At 48.9% G+C, this 14,785-nt stretch overlaps 1 protein-coding gene across 2 annotated transcripts in view; it reads right to left on the reverse strand.

Annotated features, from left to right (window-relative positions):
• Positions 1-11: 11 nt before the first annotated feature.
• DPP8 (dipeptidyl peptidase 8) overlaps positions 12-14,785 on the reverse strand; it is a 46,413-nt gene continuing 31,639 nt past the window's right edge. For both annotated transcript variants that reach the window (XM_019533829.1, XM_019533828.1), the window contains exons 14-21: positions 11,581-11,733; positions 11,006-11,141; positions 8,907-9,052; positions 7,943-8,089; positions 6,284-6,436; positions 3,342-3,484; positions 1,510-1,621; positions 12-725 (exon numbers count right to left, since the gene is read on the reverse strand). In XM_019533829.1, coding sequence (XP_019389374.1) covers positions 603-725; positions 1,510-1,621; positions 3,342-3,484; positions 6,284-6,436; positions 7,943-8,089; positions 8,907-9,052; positions 11,006-11,141; positions 11,581-11,733 — 1,113 coding nt within the window. In that variant the 3' untranslated portion in view covers positions 12-602. The remainder of the gene's footprint in view (positions 726-1,509; positions 1,622-3,341; positions 3,485-6,283; positions 6,437-7,942; positions 8,090-8,906; positions 9,053-11,005; positions 11,142-11,580; positions 11,734-14,785) is intronic.

Consider the following 14,785-nt stretch of genomic DNA (forward strand, 5'->3'; position numbering starts at 1 on the left):
TGGGGGGGGTGTTTAAAGATTATCCCCAATGCATGGTTGTATGCAAGAGACAATTAGCTCCTAGCCAAAACCAGCTACATCCCTTGCAAGAAACACAAAGCTTTTAAAATAGGTTTTTCAAACCACATCAAGGTTGTAACCATCCAAAAAAAAGTCTTGCCATGAAGGGAGAAAAATCAATCGATCATTACCATGTTGTAAGAAACTGAGACACACACTGGAAAAAAACCACAACACATCAACTAGACTCACGCAGCTCGTAACAGGTTAAAAAGGTTAAGATCTGGTATTGTGAAAATGTGTTGCTAAGGTTTCAGCTCCTCCCAAAAGAAAACCCATGGTACTGCAGTATACCACAGACATACGATTTTATTTACAGGTAGGCTTTAAAATCATTAGGTCACTGTACTGTAGTTTCCCTGTATGGCACCGAGTTTGCTTTTGAAAAAAGTGTCTCCATTTGCGTGCATGTGTGCGTCTCTGTGGGTGCATCTGTGTGGCAGGCCCCCAAATGCAACGTTCCATTCGGTATTCTCCAAAGATCCCAACGGTTCCTCATTTGGTTAAGCAGCCAGTGTATCCGAGTTCGACAGAGGTTGTAATTACATTGCCTTCAGTGCAGCAATGTGAGAGCCTAGATTCTCTTGCAGGTAGTATAGTAGATGGAGTTCATAATGCTCTCCAGACTCGGGCACCCTTATACTGTGTCTCTCCTGAGGGTAGATCTAAAGTACAAAAGAGAGAGTCGTGAGCATACGCACCATTGGCATACAGCAGCATTTGTACCAGCCACCTCACACATAGTAACATCCCAGCAGCTCCGAGAGAACAGAGGGGAGTGGTGAATGCAGAACAGTAGTTCTTCATCCTTTCCATGCCCTGGCCCCTATGATATAGTAAGGACAAATGACCTGGCACTCCTCTTCCAACAAGCAGTAAAGAAAAGGAGAGTTAGAAGCCAAAAGCTGGAGATCTCCTCTACAAGAAACGGTTAGCAGTAAAAGTGAAAATCCAACTTGGTATTTGCCTTGAAAGCTTGTAGTTATAGTAACAAATGAAAAATGTTCCAAACTCCCCAAAAGGGAGAGACAAGAAGAAGAGCAGATTGCAGTTAGACAATGGCTCTGCACTCTCTATGGCCAGAGACTGAAGCAGAGCAACATGTTATCTGGTGTTGAGTCTTCTCTGGCAACTCCTGTGCCCTCTTTTCAGCTGCCAAAGTGAAACCTGACAATCCCAGCACTCCTCTCCTCACGCACTTATATTTATTGTGAGCGTACTGCCTAGTGTGCACACCCACACACACAACTACTGACTGCCTCTTTATGGTCCCAAACAAGGGTAAATACCAAAAAAAGGCCAAACAGCTACACCAAATGTTGATGCACTTCTCTGTCCATCGGGACACTCAGTCTGAGGCATAAGTGGAAAATCTCCCATGCTGCAGCAGAAACGAAGTTAGCCAAGCTACTTTTGTATGCACACTCTTGACACTGTCGCGGTCCTTACCTGTAAGTCGTACGGCTTCCCAGCCCTCACTAGAAAGCTCAGCAATATACTAGTGTGTGCAAAGTGAACGTTCTCATCCAAGAATCCATGTAGCAGCAGCAAACGGTTTGGTCTGAGAAAGACAAGATGCACATACTGAGACAGCTGCCTGGACCCTGCAAGGCATTTTGCAATCCACAGAAATTCCTCCTTTTAGTTTAGAGGCGAGGATTTTTGTGGGTAAGATCTTCTATTGGATGAAGGTTCTGATGTGATGAAGGACACCCTGCATTCACAAGCTTGTCTAACTTTATCACAACCACACAGCTGGTGCAATAAAAGGTATCACCCATAAAAATCCTTGCCTCTTGCATAATTCCTAGACATGACTACTACAACAACACCCCAAAGCTGCCAAAACACAGAAGATACTGAAATCCTCTCCCTTTAGTTTAAGCATTTTAATACCAATGGCCCCATCCCACAGACCCCACTCAGGCAGGGCTCATCATTTTTGTTTTCAGATCCCATTCTCTCCTTCCCTGGAAGCTTGTCCTGCACATGTGAATCAGGGCTATGTTTCTATGGTCTCTAATAGACATTACATTTAAGACGTGCTTAATCAGTTAATCGTGTCTTAAGTAGTAACCCAGCCACATGTTCATGCAGTTAATGGTGTGATAAAACAGGAAATAAGCTACAAAATTATTGCAAAAAATGTGTAATAATTCTGTGGCTGGGTCCCATTGTGCCATAAACTGAATGAGTGGCCAAGACCTAGAAGCACCAGTCCACTGATGGGCAATCTGACTCAGAAGCGCACTGCAGCCTTGAAGGGCCGCCCTGCCCCCTCACAGATCAATTGACTGGCGCTCCAGCCATGGGCGCACTGAGCACCTGGCTTACTACTTCCTGGTGCAGGGGGGGCCTCGGCTCACGATCCCAGGCTGCCCTTGCACTGCCAATACGGCACGATCAGGTTCTAAACCCTGATGCCAAAATCGCACCTCCTGCCATGCACGTATGACATGGCGAAAGGCATGATTGTTGGGATTGTCGATCAGATCCCATTGCACCTTTAACTGAGTGACTGTCGGTGGCCAATATTAACTTTCCTCTCTCCACAGATGAACAAATGTACTTTAAGCTGCTTTCAACTGGGAGGGAGAGCTGCTGTTTGGGAGTTCACATCAGCTGTTACCATCCGCTTGTAACACCTGCAGGATCCTGTAGCAATACAAATGAGCTGACTGCTCCCAATGACCAGCAATGAAGCCAGGTTAAAGTTGGAGGAGTTTTTGCTGCTCTTGAATTGCTACGAAATCATGCAGACCTCATAGTTAGGTCATAAGTTTGTATGGACCTCCTCCAATGTCAATACAATGGTTACAGCTGTCTGCACTCTCAGAAACACTGTCTTGACTGGGTGCTAAACCTGCACCGCCGGACATTAATTCTGCAGCAACACACATCCGTATCTCAGATTCTAAATACCTGCATGCAGATACGGGCCTGGGAACCCAGGGAAATAAAAAAGGCATTTTGATCAAATATTATTTGTCTCATTTAATGTTGCTCAGACTAAAGAGCTAATTATGTAATTGAAGTTATGGCTCCCATTTCTTGAGGTGTAAGAGATAGTCTTTAATTACAGCCAATATAAAACAGATTACTCAGAACGGCCCATAATTATGCAAATGCTCATTCAAGTTTATTAAGTGGTATTTTAAGACTGGCATTTACGGTTTCGGCATTTAATTGCCGAGAACTGGGAAATAAAAATGCGGCTCTAGGTTTGAATCTCCTCGGTAGGGGGGAGGGGGAAAGGGGGGGTACAGGGGAGCCACACTTACTCAGAAGGAAAATTCTCTGCCTGCATGGCCACCGATCCTAGGTAGTAGCCCTGCTCGTTGTGCTCCGGGTGGCCCATATAGCGCTCTGTGTAGCCAGTATCATAGAACATCCACAGTGTGACGGGGGCGCCCGCTATAGCAACCTGCAGATGCCAAAAGGACCAGGAGCATAAGACAGGGAGGGAGGCAGGGATGCAGGTACATGTCTCTGTGCCCATCCCCCCATGCAGCCTTTACTGAGCAGTCTGGAAAACGACAGGGGTGCACCAAAAAAAAAACTGTGGCCACTACCAATGGCCGATTCTGAACCAGCCACATCAGCTGATACTGATCTGATAGCCAATATACAGACCAGCAGCTTGGAGACCAGCGTCTGGCTGGTAAGTCTGTGGGAAGGGGTATGGGAGGGGTGTAGACTGAGGTCCCCGCAGTGAAGGAGGGAGTGGGGCTGGGGTAGGGGTAGACGCTGTCCAGTCGGGGCAGAGTGGCGTGCAGGATGAAGCTGGGGGCAGCTTGTCCAGGGGCCGTGGGGAGAAGGGGCAGCTCCCTACCCCTGCGTACATCCCCGGGTGAGGCATGGGGGGCATGTGCCCCCCAGCTTCATACATGGAGCAAGGGTGGTTTGCCCACTGCAGGCTTGGGGTCAGGGGCTGCGCCCACCTCCTCCCAGCAGGGGGGCTGGGCTGGGGCTGTGCTTGGGGTGGCTGGCAGCAGCGCTGGGAAGGAGGACTGTGGGGGGAGTGCTACAGAGAGTTTTGGGGTGGCTGTAGTCCCCCCCCTCATAGCCCTGTCTCTTGGCACCATTACTGCCTGCCCCAAGCACAGCCTTGGCCCAGCCCCCTGCTGGGAAGAGGCGGACGCAGTCCCCGGCCCCAAGCCCACAGCAGGCAGCCTGCCCTCGCCCTGGGCACAAATCTGGCAGGCATGTGTCCCCCAAGCCACCGCTGGGGGTGTGCAGTGATGGAGAGCTGCCCCCTTTCCCCACTCCCCTTCGCCCCCCAAACGAGCAATCCGCGGCTCTGTCCTGCACCCTGCCCCATCCTGGCTGTGCAGTCCCTGCCTCTGCCCCAGCCCCACTCCCTCCCTCAACGTGGGGGCCTCAATTTGCCCCCCATCATGCCCCTTCCTTCCCCCCGCCAGACTTACTGGCCAGATACTACTCTCCAAGCTGCCGGGCAGCAATCCTGGCTAGGCACATGCTGCACCTATGCGCAGCATTTATCAGTGACATTACTGGCTACACCAGCCAAAAAAAGCCGATTGCTGAAAACGTCATTTTTCCTTGTACCAGTGCTGATCCAATATAGGCCAATATATCGGTGCACGTCTACAAAATGATGCAACCATCATTTGCAAACAAAGTGCCTGTTCAAATCTGTATGACCGGCATGGGGAAAGAAGTCCCCCACCTTTCCCCTGGAACAAAAGGGACCAAGATTCATAACAAGAGGTCCCTGTCTAGTGAGATCAGGGAGTTGCAAAGTTTACACCAGTGGGGGGGGTCTGACCTCATAATACCCTTTGGTCCTGTCTACAGATTGACTCTGATTCTGCTACCACTGTGCTGTACTAGCAGGTTTGCCTGGTATGACAAGTCTGATATAAGTATTCCAGCAAAATCTGCCTTGTGTGGACAAGGACTTTGAGGCCCTGAGCTATACTGATATACTTACTGTCTTGGTAACTGGGGCCCACTTGGTCTTGGAAGGTAAATGGACAAGCAAGGAACAACACCAAAAAAGGCAAGTTGGCTTTACTCAAACTGTTTAAGATCAGTGGCTTTGTTCATTCCAATGCTGGGTGGAAAGGGGGAACAAACGCTCTCCAGCATTCAGCCCTACCTCCTTCTTTAGGTAGCCCCTGATTTGCATCTTGGGATACTCCATGAAAGGCAAAAAAGGACTCAACAGGCTAGCAATTTTTAAAGATTAAAAAATAATTAATGTAAAGCCCACAAAAAGGCAATAATTAACCCGTTCATATACATTCAGACCTGCTTTATACAAAAAGCAAGAGCCACAAAAAACAAAATTAATGCTTTTTGCTTGTGATGATAAATAATTAATGATATTTGACACTTCTTTTATCATTCCTTCCAGAAATCCTGAAGGTTTTGTGGACACATAGGAAATGGATCATGTTAAGTATACAGATAAAAATCATCTTTAACTAATAGAACTATAGCAATACAGCTGAACTGGTACAACTCCCCCTAGCGTGGACACTTATATCACTATAACGTTAATCTCCACTACTCCAGAAAGGCAGTAATCTATACTGATATATGGCACCTACACATACTTATCTATTAACTGAATCTACTGTAGGGGCTTAGCTGGAATAATTATATCCATAAAATTATAACCTGACATGATTATACCAGTGCAGACATCAATCTCTACACCAGACCTAGGTTCTTTGCAAACACAAATATGCCTCTAATGTAGAACAGCTTCACCCCCGCATCACAGGCAAAAAAAAATTGAAGTGGAGAGAAATGAAATAACTGGCCCAGGGTCATGCAGTGAGTCACTGCTGTGTATTGCAATCCATGCTGAAGTTCAGTTTAAAAACACACTGCAGCAGCAGTCAGCAAGAAACAATGCTGTAATGCAGGGAATAGTCTCTCCGTTCTCTTGTACCCAAGTCCAAAAACTGGAAGTCCGATTAGAAATATTGCTTGGGCACACAGACAGCAGAGGTATAATTTGGAAATGGAAATTTCCTTTGTAGTGCCCTCCTTTCTTCTATGCTATAGCTACATAACTGCTTGTATTGGGGCTGGGGGTTGAGAAAGGCAGAATGTTTTGCACACACTCCCCTGTTTACAGTGCACGCTTTTGCATCTATTTACCACACAGCAGATGGAGGTCTCACTCCAACTCAAGTAAGAAATGATTCTACCTGAGCCACAGAAAAAAGGACGTGATACATGAACATACCCTGAAGATATCTGACCTCTGCATTAAAGCCATTAGAGATAGGTATCCTCCGTAGGACCAGCCATGAATGCCCACTCGGTCAAGATCGATGAAGTCATGCTGGGATGCCAGATACTGCAGTCCTTCCACCTGATCTTCAATTTCTATTTGACCCTGTTGGAGGAAGGGTATTTGTTGCTGCTGTTCTTGAAAAAAGTAGGATTCTCAGAGTCTCCAAGGGGAAGGATCAGCATCACACAGGATTACTACCTATTATCACGGCAGTGGTAACACCTTGGAGCCCCTATTGTGCTGGGCACAGTACAAACACAGAACAAAAGAATGATCCCCCCTCAAGAAGCATTCACAAAAAGTGCATATTAGTCCCCTACTCCAGCTTTCCCAGTGGTTGTGTTCTTCTTTGGGTCCTGAGGATGAGCAGAAACTTCTCAACCTACAAGAAATGCCTGTACCATATTAAAGACAGACCTGGGGCTCCAGGTTTCAAACAGGTACAACTGCCCCAGCCCCTCTAAATGGATGGCCATGACTCCTGAAAAACAACACAAAGCAGACATTTCCTTCCTTGCCTCTGGCCAAGACCAAGCAGGTTTCCTCCTCAGACAGGCCTATAGGAATTTCCCTGCCAGAAAGGGACTATAGGAATTTCCCTGCTCCACCTCTAAGCAGCCAGTGCAAGAGGCTTCAGAGGAAGGGCAAGACCTGCTATCTTGAGAAGATCCAAATGAATCTGGCCCCATCAGCCAGCCAGGAGCTGGTTTACAGCTCTTCTACTTCATCCCAGAAGTCAGAAGCAGACTGGCCAAGTTCGCTGATGACACCAAACTTTGGGGCAAAACGTCCACACCAGAAGATAGGCGGGTGATCCAGGCTGACTTGGACAGGCTCAGCAAATGGGTGGATGAAAACCTAATGGTGTTCAACACCAAAAAATGCAAGGTTCACCATCTTGGGAGGAAAAACCTGCAGCATCCTTATAGGCTTGGCAGTGCTACGCTGGCTAGCACTACGGAAGTAAGAGACTTGGGGGTCATCATTGACCACAAGATGAACATGAGCCTGCAATGCGATGCTGCGGCTAGTAAAGCAACCAAAACACTGGCTTGCATCCATAGATGCTTCTTGAGCAAATCCCGGGACGTCATTCTCCCCTTGTACTCGGCCTCGGTGAGGCCGCAGCTGGAGTACTGCGTCCAGTTTTGGGCCCCACAATTCAAAAAGGATGTGGAGAAGCTTGAGAGAGTCCAGAGAAGAGCCATGTGCATGATCAGAGGTCAGGAAAACAGACTTTACGATGACAGGCTGAGAGCCATGGGGCTCTTTAGCCTGGAAAAGCACAGGCTTGGGGGGACCTGGTGGCTGCCTATAAGTTTATCAGGGGTGACCACCAGGATCTGGGGGAACGTTTGTTCACCAGAGCCCCCCAAGGGATGACGAGGTCGAATGGTCATAAACTACTGCATGAACGTTTCAGGCTGGACATAAGGAAGAATTTCTTTACTGTCTGAGCCCCCAAGGTCTGGAAACAGCCTACCACCAGAGGTGGTTCAAGCACCAGCCTAAAACGGTCTTGTAGTAGTTTATGACGGTTCAACCTTGCTAGCTGAAGCAGCAAGCACAGAATTGCATTGGTACAAAAACGTGCATTTCCCCACTTACCATTTTGTATTTAAAGGCACCTTCAAACTTAAGCCCTCGGTGGCAGGACCCCCTGTTGTCAATCACAACCACCACATAGCCCAGAGAAGCCAGGGTGTTCAAGCGGAAATACTTGATTCCTTTAAACCGATTGTTCACTAGCTGCACCTAGAAAAGAACAAGGGAAATGTTAACACAGCCACCTCCAGCAAAGCCCTGGAAATAAGGGGATGGGGCCACAGAAAACTGACTTCTCACCTTTTAATAGGATTATTTTATTTCTGTGTTTGATAAAGCCACCAACGTTTTAAGGAATACTATAAATTGAATGTCTATTATCAGGTTATCGAGATGTCTCTGAACAGAATTGCTTTTCTCAGCATGGGTGCTACTTGAGCAAGCTCTCCACCCTGCCAAGAGCACTGCACCTCACTCACTGTGTGTGAATAGCTGTACTGAGTGTCTCTTGTGTCACATGAGGACCCTTCCTTCCTTGCCCTTACAACCTCTTCCCTTAGGGCCTTGGCAGGCACTGATGGAGTCCAGCACTCTGCCACAGCTCTCCAGTGTTATGATTGCAGCCCCTCATCAGAGCTAGACACAGACAACACTGGGGGCATGTCTGGCCATGATCCAGGTGACAGACAAGAATATTAGTTTGTACCTGGGATGGGAAAGCCTCGGGAGGCTTTGGCAAAGCTGCTGCATCACATTAAATATATTCCCAGACCCCACCTTGCATTTTAAGGCTCATTTCTTTCCCACCAATAAAAAAAATGGCAGCAGAGAGTGCTGGTGTTAGCAAGTATCAGGGCATCTGAACAAAACCCCTTCAAAAAAAGAAAAAGATAAAAGTGCCAAAGCCTCTTTCCTCTTGCCTCCTATCCCCAGCACCCAGTCACCTTCACAGAAGCAGCAAGTCCAAGAAATGGAGATCATCAGGAATTTTGAACAGCCTCTATTATGCCTGCAACACTCCACGCACCTGAGGACCTCCGTAAATGAAAAGCACAGTGGGGTACTTCTTCCCAGGCTGTAGATTGTGAGGCTTGTACATCATGCCGTACAGTGTAAACCCCGTGGAACTCTCGAACGAGAAGATTTCTGGCGGGACGTAGTCAGGAAGGGGGCCTGCAGGCAGGAAACACAAGAGATAGCCTCTTTAACAAAGAGGTGGCCCCTCCCTTCCATTGGGTGTACGCCTCCCTTTTAGCCAGCAGGAATGTCTCCTAGCTAAAAGGGAGGCGCACACCCAATGGCAGGGAGGGGCCATCCCCAGGGAGGATTATACTGCGGTCGCTCGGGGATGTAGGGGGGGCAGTCAGGAAGGCCAAGGTGGAGATGGGACTGGGACTAGCTTCCCAGATGAAGGACAACAAGAAGGCCTTTTTAAATACACAGGGGGCAAAAAGAAGGTACCAGGTAACATGGGGCCCCTATAAGACACGCTAGGAAATTTGGTCGTCACACCAGCCGACAAAGCTAACCTATTTAATGACTTCTTTACCTCCATTTTCCTGAGCAGGGACTGGATCAGCCCCCTCACCGGGCCCCCTCAGGCCCCAGGGGAGCCGCACCTAGGCCAAGGGTCAGAGAGGATCTAGTCAGGGAACGTCTGGAGGGACTGGATGTATTTAAATCAGCTGGTCCAGACGATCTCCACCCCAGGCTGCTGAGGGAATTAGCTGAGGTCATGGCAGGGGGTCAGACTTGATGATCTGCTCAAGTCCCTTCCAACCCTACTAACTATGAAACAAGGATCAGCAGGAGCTCAGCTCTATCCAACCTGCTCTTGATACTGTATTGACAGTAAGAGCTGAGACAGCACTGCTGCTGGAGCAGTTCTAATCCACTCCATCCAAGGTCCCGTCTCCCAAGAACTGTGCTGTAAAATCAGATAGAGGAAGCTGCAACCAGCGGTGGTGATATTGCCAAAGGGGGCAGAGAGAGGGACAGATGTAATTCTGTCTAACCTGCTTGCAGGTGCAGTCACTGCAGTGCAAAAAGTTGGGCACAGGCCCAAACCTTCCCAGAGTTCCAGGGTGTTTGACAAGACTCCATCAAAGGTGCTAAAGCAAAAAAAGTGGAGTGATTTTCCCTCAAAAAGGCAGGGGGAGGAAGTGGGGCATAGCTTATGGAGCACCCTGCTGCTAAAAGCGGTGAGGAGACAATGATTGATGAGGCAGAAGAAATTCCCCATATTCTCGAAGAAATAAAATGCTGAACCCAAACTAGGCTGGCAGGGACCTCCTGAGTCATCAAGTCTGGTCTCCTGCGAGCATGGGCAGCCCCAGCATAGACAGTCCCTTTCATACACTTGTCAGACTCCACCAGAAACAGATTAGGTTGTCTGTCTCCTCCCAGACAGGATGTTTCAGAACCTGGCTCCTCTGAGCTGCTCAGAAACCTTCTTCAAAATTCCAGCCTGAATTTATTCACAGCCTGTTCAACTGCATTTGTTCTTTAACAGAGGACTGTTTTGAGGCATCAGCAATACATTTCAACCAGAACAGACACTCCCACCCTCCATCTTCTCCCCAAAATAGAGCAAATGGAGGCCCGCTCTGCTCTCTGCTTCATGGATGTAACTTGAGAATCAATCCATTAGCCTCACCAGAGTGGCTCTGGCTGCATGGTAGCCTACAGAAGCTGGGCTTAACTCAGGGCTCAGTGTTCTTGTTCACGAAAATGGTAAGTTAGCCCATATGTTAAATGTACATACTGATCTCTGCAACAAGCCTGACAATGCAGCAAACCTTCCCCAGTCACAAGCTGCTCCATAAGCAAATATAAATGTTTCATTTCCCTTCTGGCTCGATTTTGTAACAGGGCTTACAAAATGGCAGATGCTGTGTTAGGAGTGGCCACAAATACATTCAGCCAGGCCTAGAAAAGGGCCCAGTAAGCTTCCTCCAGAGACCAGCATAAAACCGAAAGCAAAACCAGCCATATTTACTTGGGCACTTACTCCCACTGGTTGCAGGGTAAGTCAGGGGAGCAGACACCCACTATTGATTCTCCCAGGATGTTTCTTGTTGTGGCTGCTTTGGTTCTCCATTACCAGTTTCCTATCCATGTTATTACCTGCTGAATCTAGAATCATGGCCCAGAAGTCCTTTGCCCTTTGAGCTACATCATCTTCTGGTCCAGTCAGCCTGTAAAGTGATACGCAATGTGGGCTCTTCTGGTTACTGTACTTACTGATGAACATGTCACAGTCCTGGAGAGGAAGAGGAAAATACTGTCTCCATCACAAGGCAGGACCACAAGCCTGATAATAAACTTGGATCTCTGTGAGGAAGCTCAGCGACTGCGCTAAAATTGGGCAATGGAGTTGGTCTGACAGCTCAGAAGCTGCAGTCTTATCATACTAACGTTCCTTCCTGCCAGATGCTGAAAAACGCACCTGCAAGATTACTGGCAGCATGTCTCTGCCTGGGGGCTGGCATGGAGGGGTGTATTCACACAGATTCAGGCCCCTGCATGTCCCAGCACACACACCTGTTGAGGCCTGGGCCCATGGATTTTGCAACAGCATTAAACCAGCAGGAGCCAATGGTGTTATATGTGAGCGTGACTCAGTTTGCCAAACAGGAAAGCAGCAGGTCTGCCAAGGAGCACCAGACCCAGCCCTTTCAGCACATGCTGAGCAGCGCTACCTGACTAACACAGCAGGCGTGAGAGTAGCTGCGCTCCGTCAGCCGCTTCGCCTCTCCGGGATTCTCGTAGCTAACGACGTACAGGTGGTGCTCTAAAGGGGAGTCCTTGGTGCCTTGGAAATACACCAGCTTGTTTGCTTCATCCACACGGATCTGCCAGAAAAGAAACCCACCACCTCAGTTTGTACCAGCTGAATCACTCAGCTCTGTTCCCAGTGTTCCCTTAGCCCCATGTGGGTAAGGCTAATTTAGAAAGGTAGAGCTCAAAGGATCTCTTCATAAGCATATGACGGTACTTGCAGACACTTAATTTTACTAGTTACCTTGTTGCCTGGTTCCCTAGGATGCCAGATTCCCCTGACTTTCCCCACTGTCCTCTCTCATCTTTATTAACCTAAATAATCCCAGGACCACTTCTACTGCCCCCTTTGCTGTTCACTCCTTTCCCCAGGTTATGGATAACCACACACACACACCAGTCCCAGAGGGAAGCCTGGGAAACACAGATTGGTAACCTTGTGCCATCTGGAACAGCAACCAGACAGGTATGCAGACTCTTCCACTAAGTAAGAAAAACAATTTCTGAGCATGACAATTTATTATGCCTAAACTCATAACTCCTTTGTTTTCCTTAATAACCTTCTGTACGGGACTTCCCCAAAGGCCTTCTGAAAGTCCAAAAGAGAAAAAAAAAAAACACACCCCTCACTTCCCACAAATCACTGGTAGCTGGTTCTCCTTGTTCTGCCATTTTATTGAAATGCTGAGTGAATTCAGCATGCTTAGAGAAGGTGAGTTTCCTTGTACCAAAGCCATGCTAACCAGACCACTAGCAGATCATGAGCCTTCGGGTCTTTCCTACTAACTTGTAATGGTTTGTTATTACTGCAAACAATCTTGTCAAGCAATTCCCTTTTCTTCCAGCAAAGTTCACAGGTCTGTAACTGGGATCCTAGGATCCCTCCTAGTGCATTTTTGAAAGGTAACAAGGCTTTGCTCCCTTCCCACACTCTAGCTGGGGTAGGTCTGCTGTGCTCGGATGCAGAGCAGCAGTGGACACCAAGGCTTTGACCATTCCATTTGCATGGAATTTTCCTTCCACCCTGGTGAAATACAACTCCTCATTTCCCCCTCCTGTCCCATTACTCCTAAACCAGCCATGAGCCTCCAAGAAATGCACAGGACAAAGTAAGGAACAAAGCAAGGAAGACACCTGCTAATGGTACCTGCCTACACTGCTCAAGTACTTCCACTGAGACCAGAAACTCAGGGATGGAATATTAAGTTAAATAATGGCAAGCAGCTCCTTCGCCAGTGTGGAAAGCAAAGCAACCCTGGGCACTCGTACATATGTGACGGATGTAACAAACAAATCTTCTGCGTGTTGTGAAGTGACAGGAGACTTCTGGCAATGCCTTAGGAACACCACAGACCTCGTTAAAGAGCCAGCCAGACCTAGACCTACCACTCAGCGCCTTGTGATGGGCTGGAGAGGCACAAGACAGAAGTGGGACACAGGTCTTGGGCTGGGTCACTGCACAGGGAGCAATTAAATCCACGAGGGTAAGTGGGGCATGGCCGGTCTTCCTGAGCTGCCTCAAGCCTGACCAGAGGGCAGACTCCAAAGGGGAGAGCTGCTCAGTCCCTAGATTCATAGATTGTAGAGTCGGAAGGGACCCTGAAGGATCATCATGTCCGACCCCCTACCCCTGGCAGGAAAGAGGACCGAGGTTAGACAACCCCAGCCAGGTGCCTATCTAGCTTCCTCTTGAAGACCTCCAAGTCAGGTGATAATACCACCTCCCTTGGCAGCCCGTTCCAGATTCTGGCCACCCTTAATGTGAAAAACTTCCTCCTAATGTCTAACCTGAATCTACTTCCACTAGTTCATACCCATTATTCCTAGTTACTCCTAGGGGTGCCCTGGTAAATGCCTCATCTCCAACTCTCTGTTGTCCTCCCTTGATAAACTGATAGGCTGCTACAAGGTCTCTCCTCAGACGTCTCTTGTGAAGGCTGAAGAGATCCAGATCCTTCAACCTCCCCTCGTAGGGTCTTGCACGGAGGCCACTAATCATACGACTGGCCTCCTCTGGACCCTCTCCAGATTCTCTGAATCCCTCTTGAAGTGCGGCACCCAGAACTGGACACAGTACTCCAACTGTGGCCCGACCAATGCCTCATAGAGGGGGAGCATCACCTCCCTCGATCTGCTCGTCATGCACGATAAGGTGCGATTGGCTTTGTTGATGGTTTCATTACACTGCTGGCTCATGTTCATCTTGGAGTCAACTATGACTCCAGGATCCCTCCCAGCCGCTGAGCTACTGAGGAGGTCATCCCCCAACCTGTAGGTGTGCTGGGGATTCCTTCTCCCTAGGTTGAGTACTCTGCATTTGTCATTGTTGAATTGCATCCTGTTTTGTTCGGCCCATTGCTCCAACCTGTCCAGATCGGCCTATACGCTCGTAGTATGGGCAACAAGCAGGAGGAACTCACCCTCCTGCTGGCTGACACCAGCCCGGACGTAGTGGGATTACGGAAACGTGGTGGGACGCAACGCATGATTGCGCGATCAGTGTCAAGGGCTATAGGCTGTACAGGAGGGACAGAATAGGAAAGAGAGGTGGGGGCGTGGCACTCTATATTACGGAGGAATACACATCCTCCTTAATTAGCAAGGAGTCAGGGGAGGGGCACTCTGAAGTGCTTTGGGTTAGAGCAAGGCAGTCGAGGGGAAAGGGACTTAATGGTGGGAGTCTACTATAGGCCTCCCAACCAGGGAGAAGAGCTCGACCAGGAATCCTTGGGTCAGCTCACGGAGGTCGTGAAGGCTAAGGATGTGGTAGTCATGGGGACCTGAACTTCCCAGACATCTGCTGGGAAGAGCAGTCAGCCAGGTCTGACCGCTCATGTGGGTTCTTGGCCAGAGTGCAGGACCTCCGTCTAACCCAGGAGGTGCACAGCCCCACCAGGGGGAACGCCTTGTTGGACCTAGTGCTGGCCACGGGTGACGACCTGGTGCGGGGGCTGCGGGTGCTCGACCACCTGGGTGACAGCGATCATCACCTGCTGGGATTCACCATCCAGCGCAAGGTGGCAAAGGCCTGCAGTAAGGCAGCGGCCCTAGATTTTAGGAGGGCAGACTTCAACAAGCTAAGGAGGATAGTTGGAGAAGCGCTGAGGTCCCGGGGGGGTGGGGAAC

The sequence above is a fragment of the Crocodylus porosus genome, unplaced genomic scaffold (assembly GCF_001723895.1).
Source record: "Crocodylus porosus isolate Cpor-Errol unplaced genomic scaffold, CroPor_comp1, whole genome shotgun sequence".
Lineage (NCBI taxonomy): Eukaryota > Metazoa > Chordata > Crocodylia > Crocodylidae > Crocodylus > Crocodylus porosus.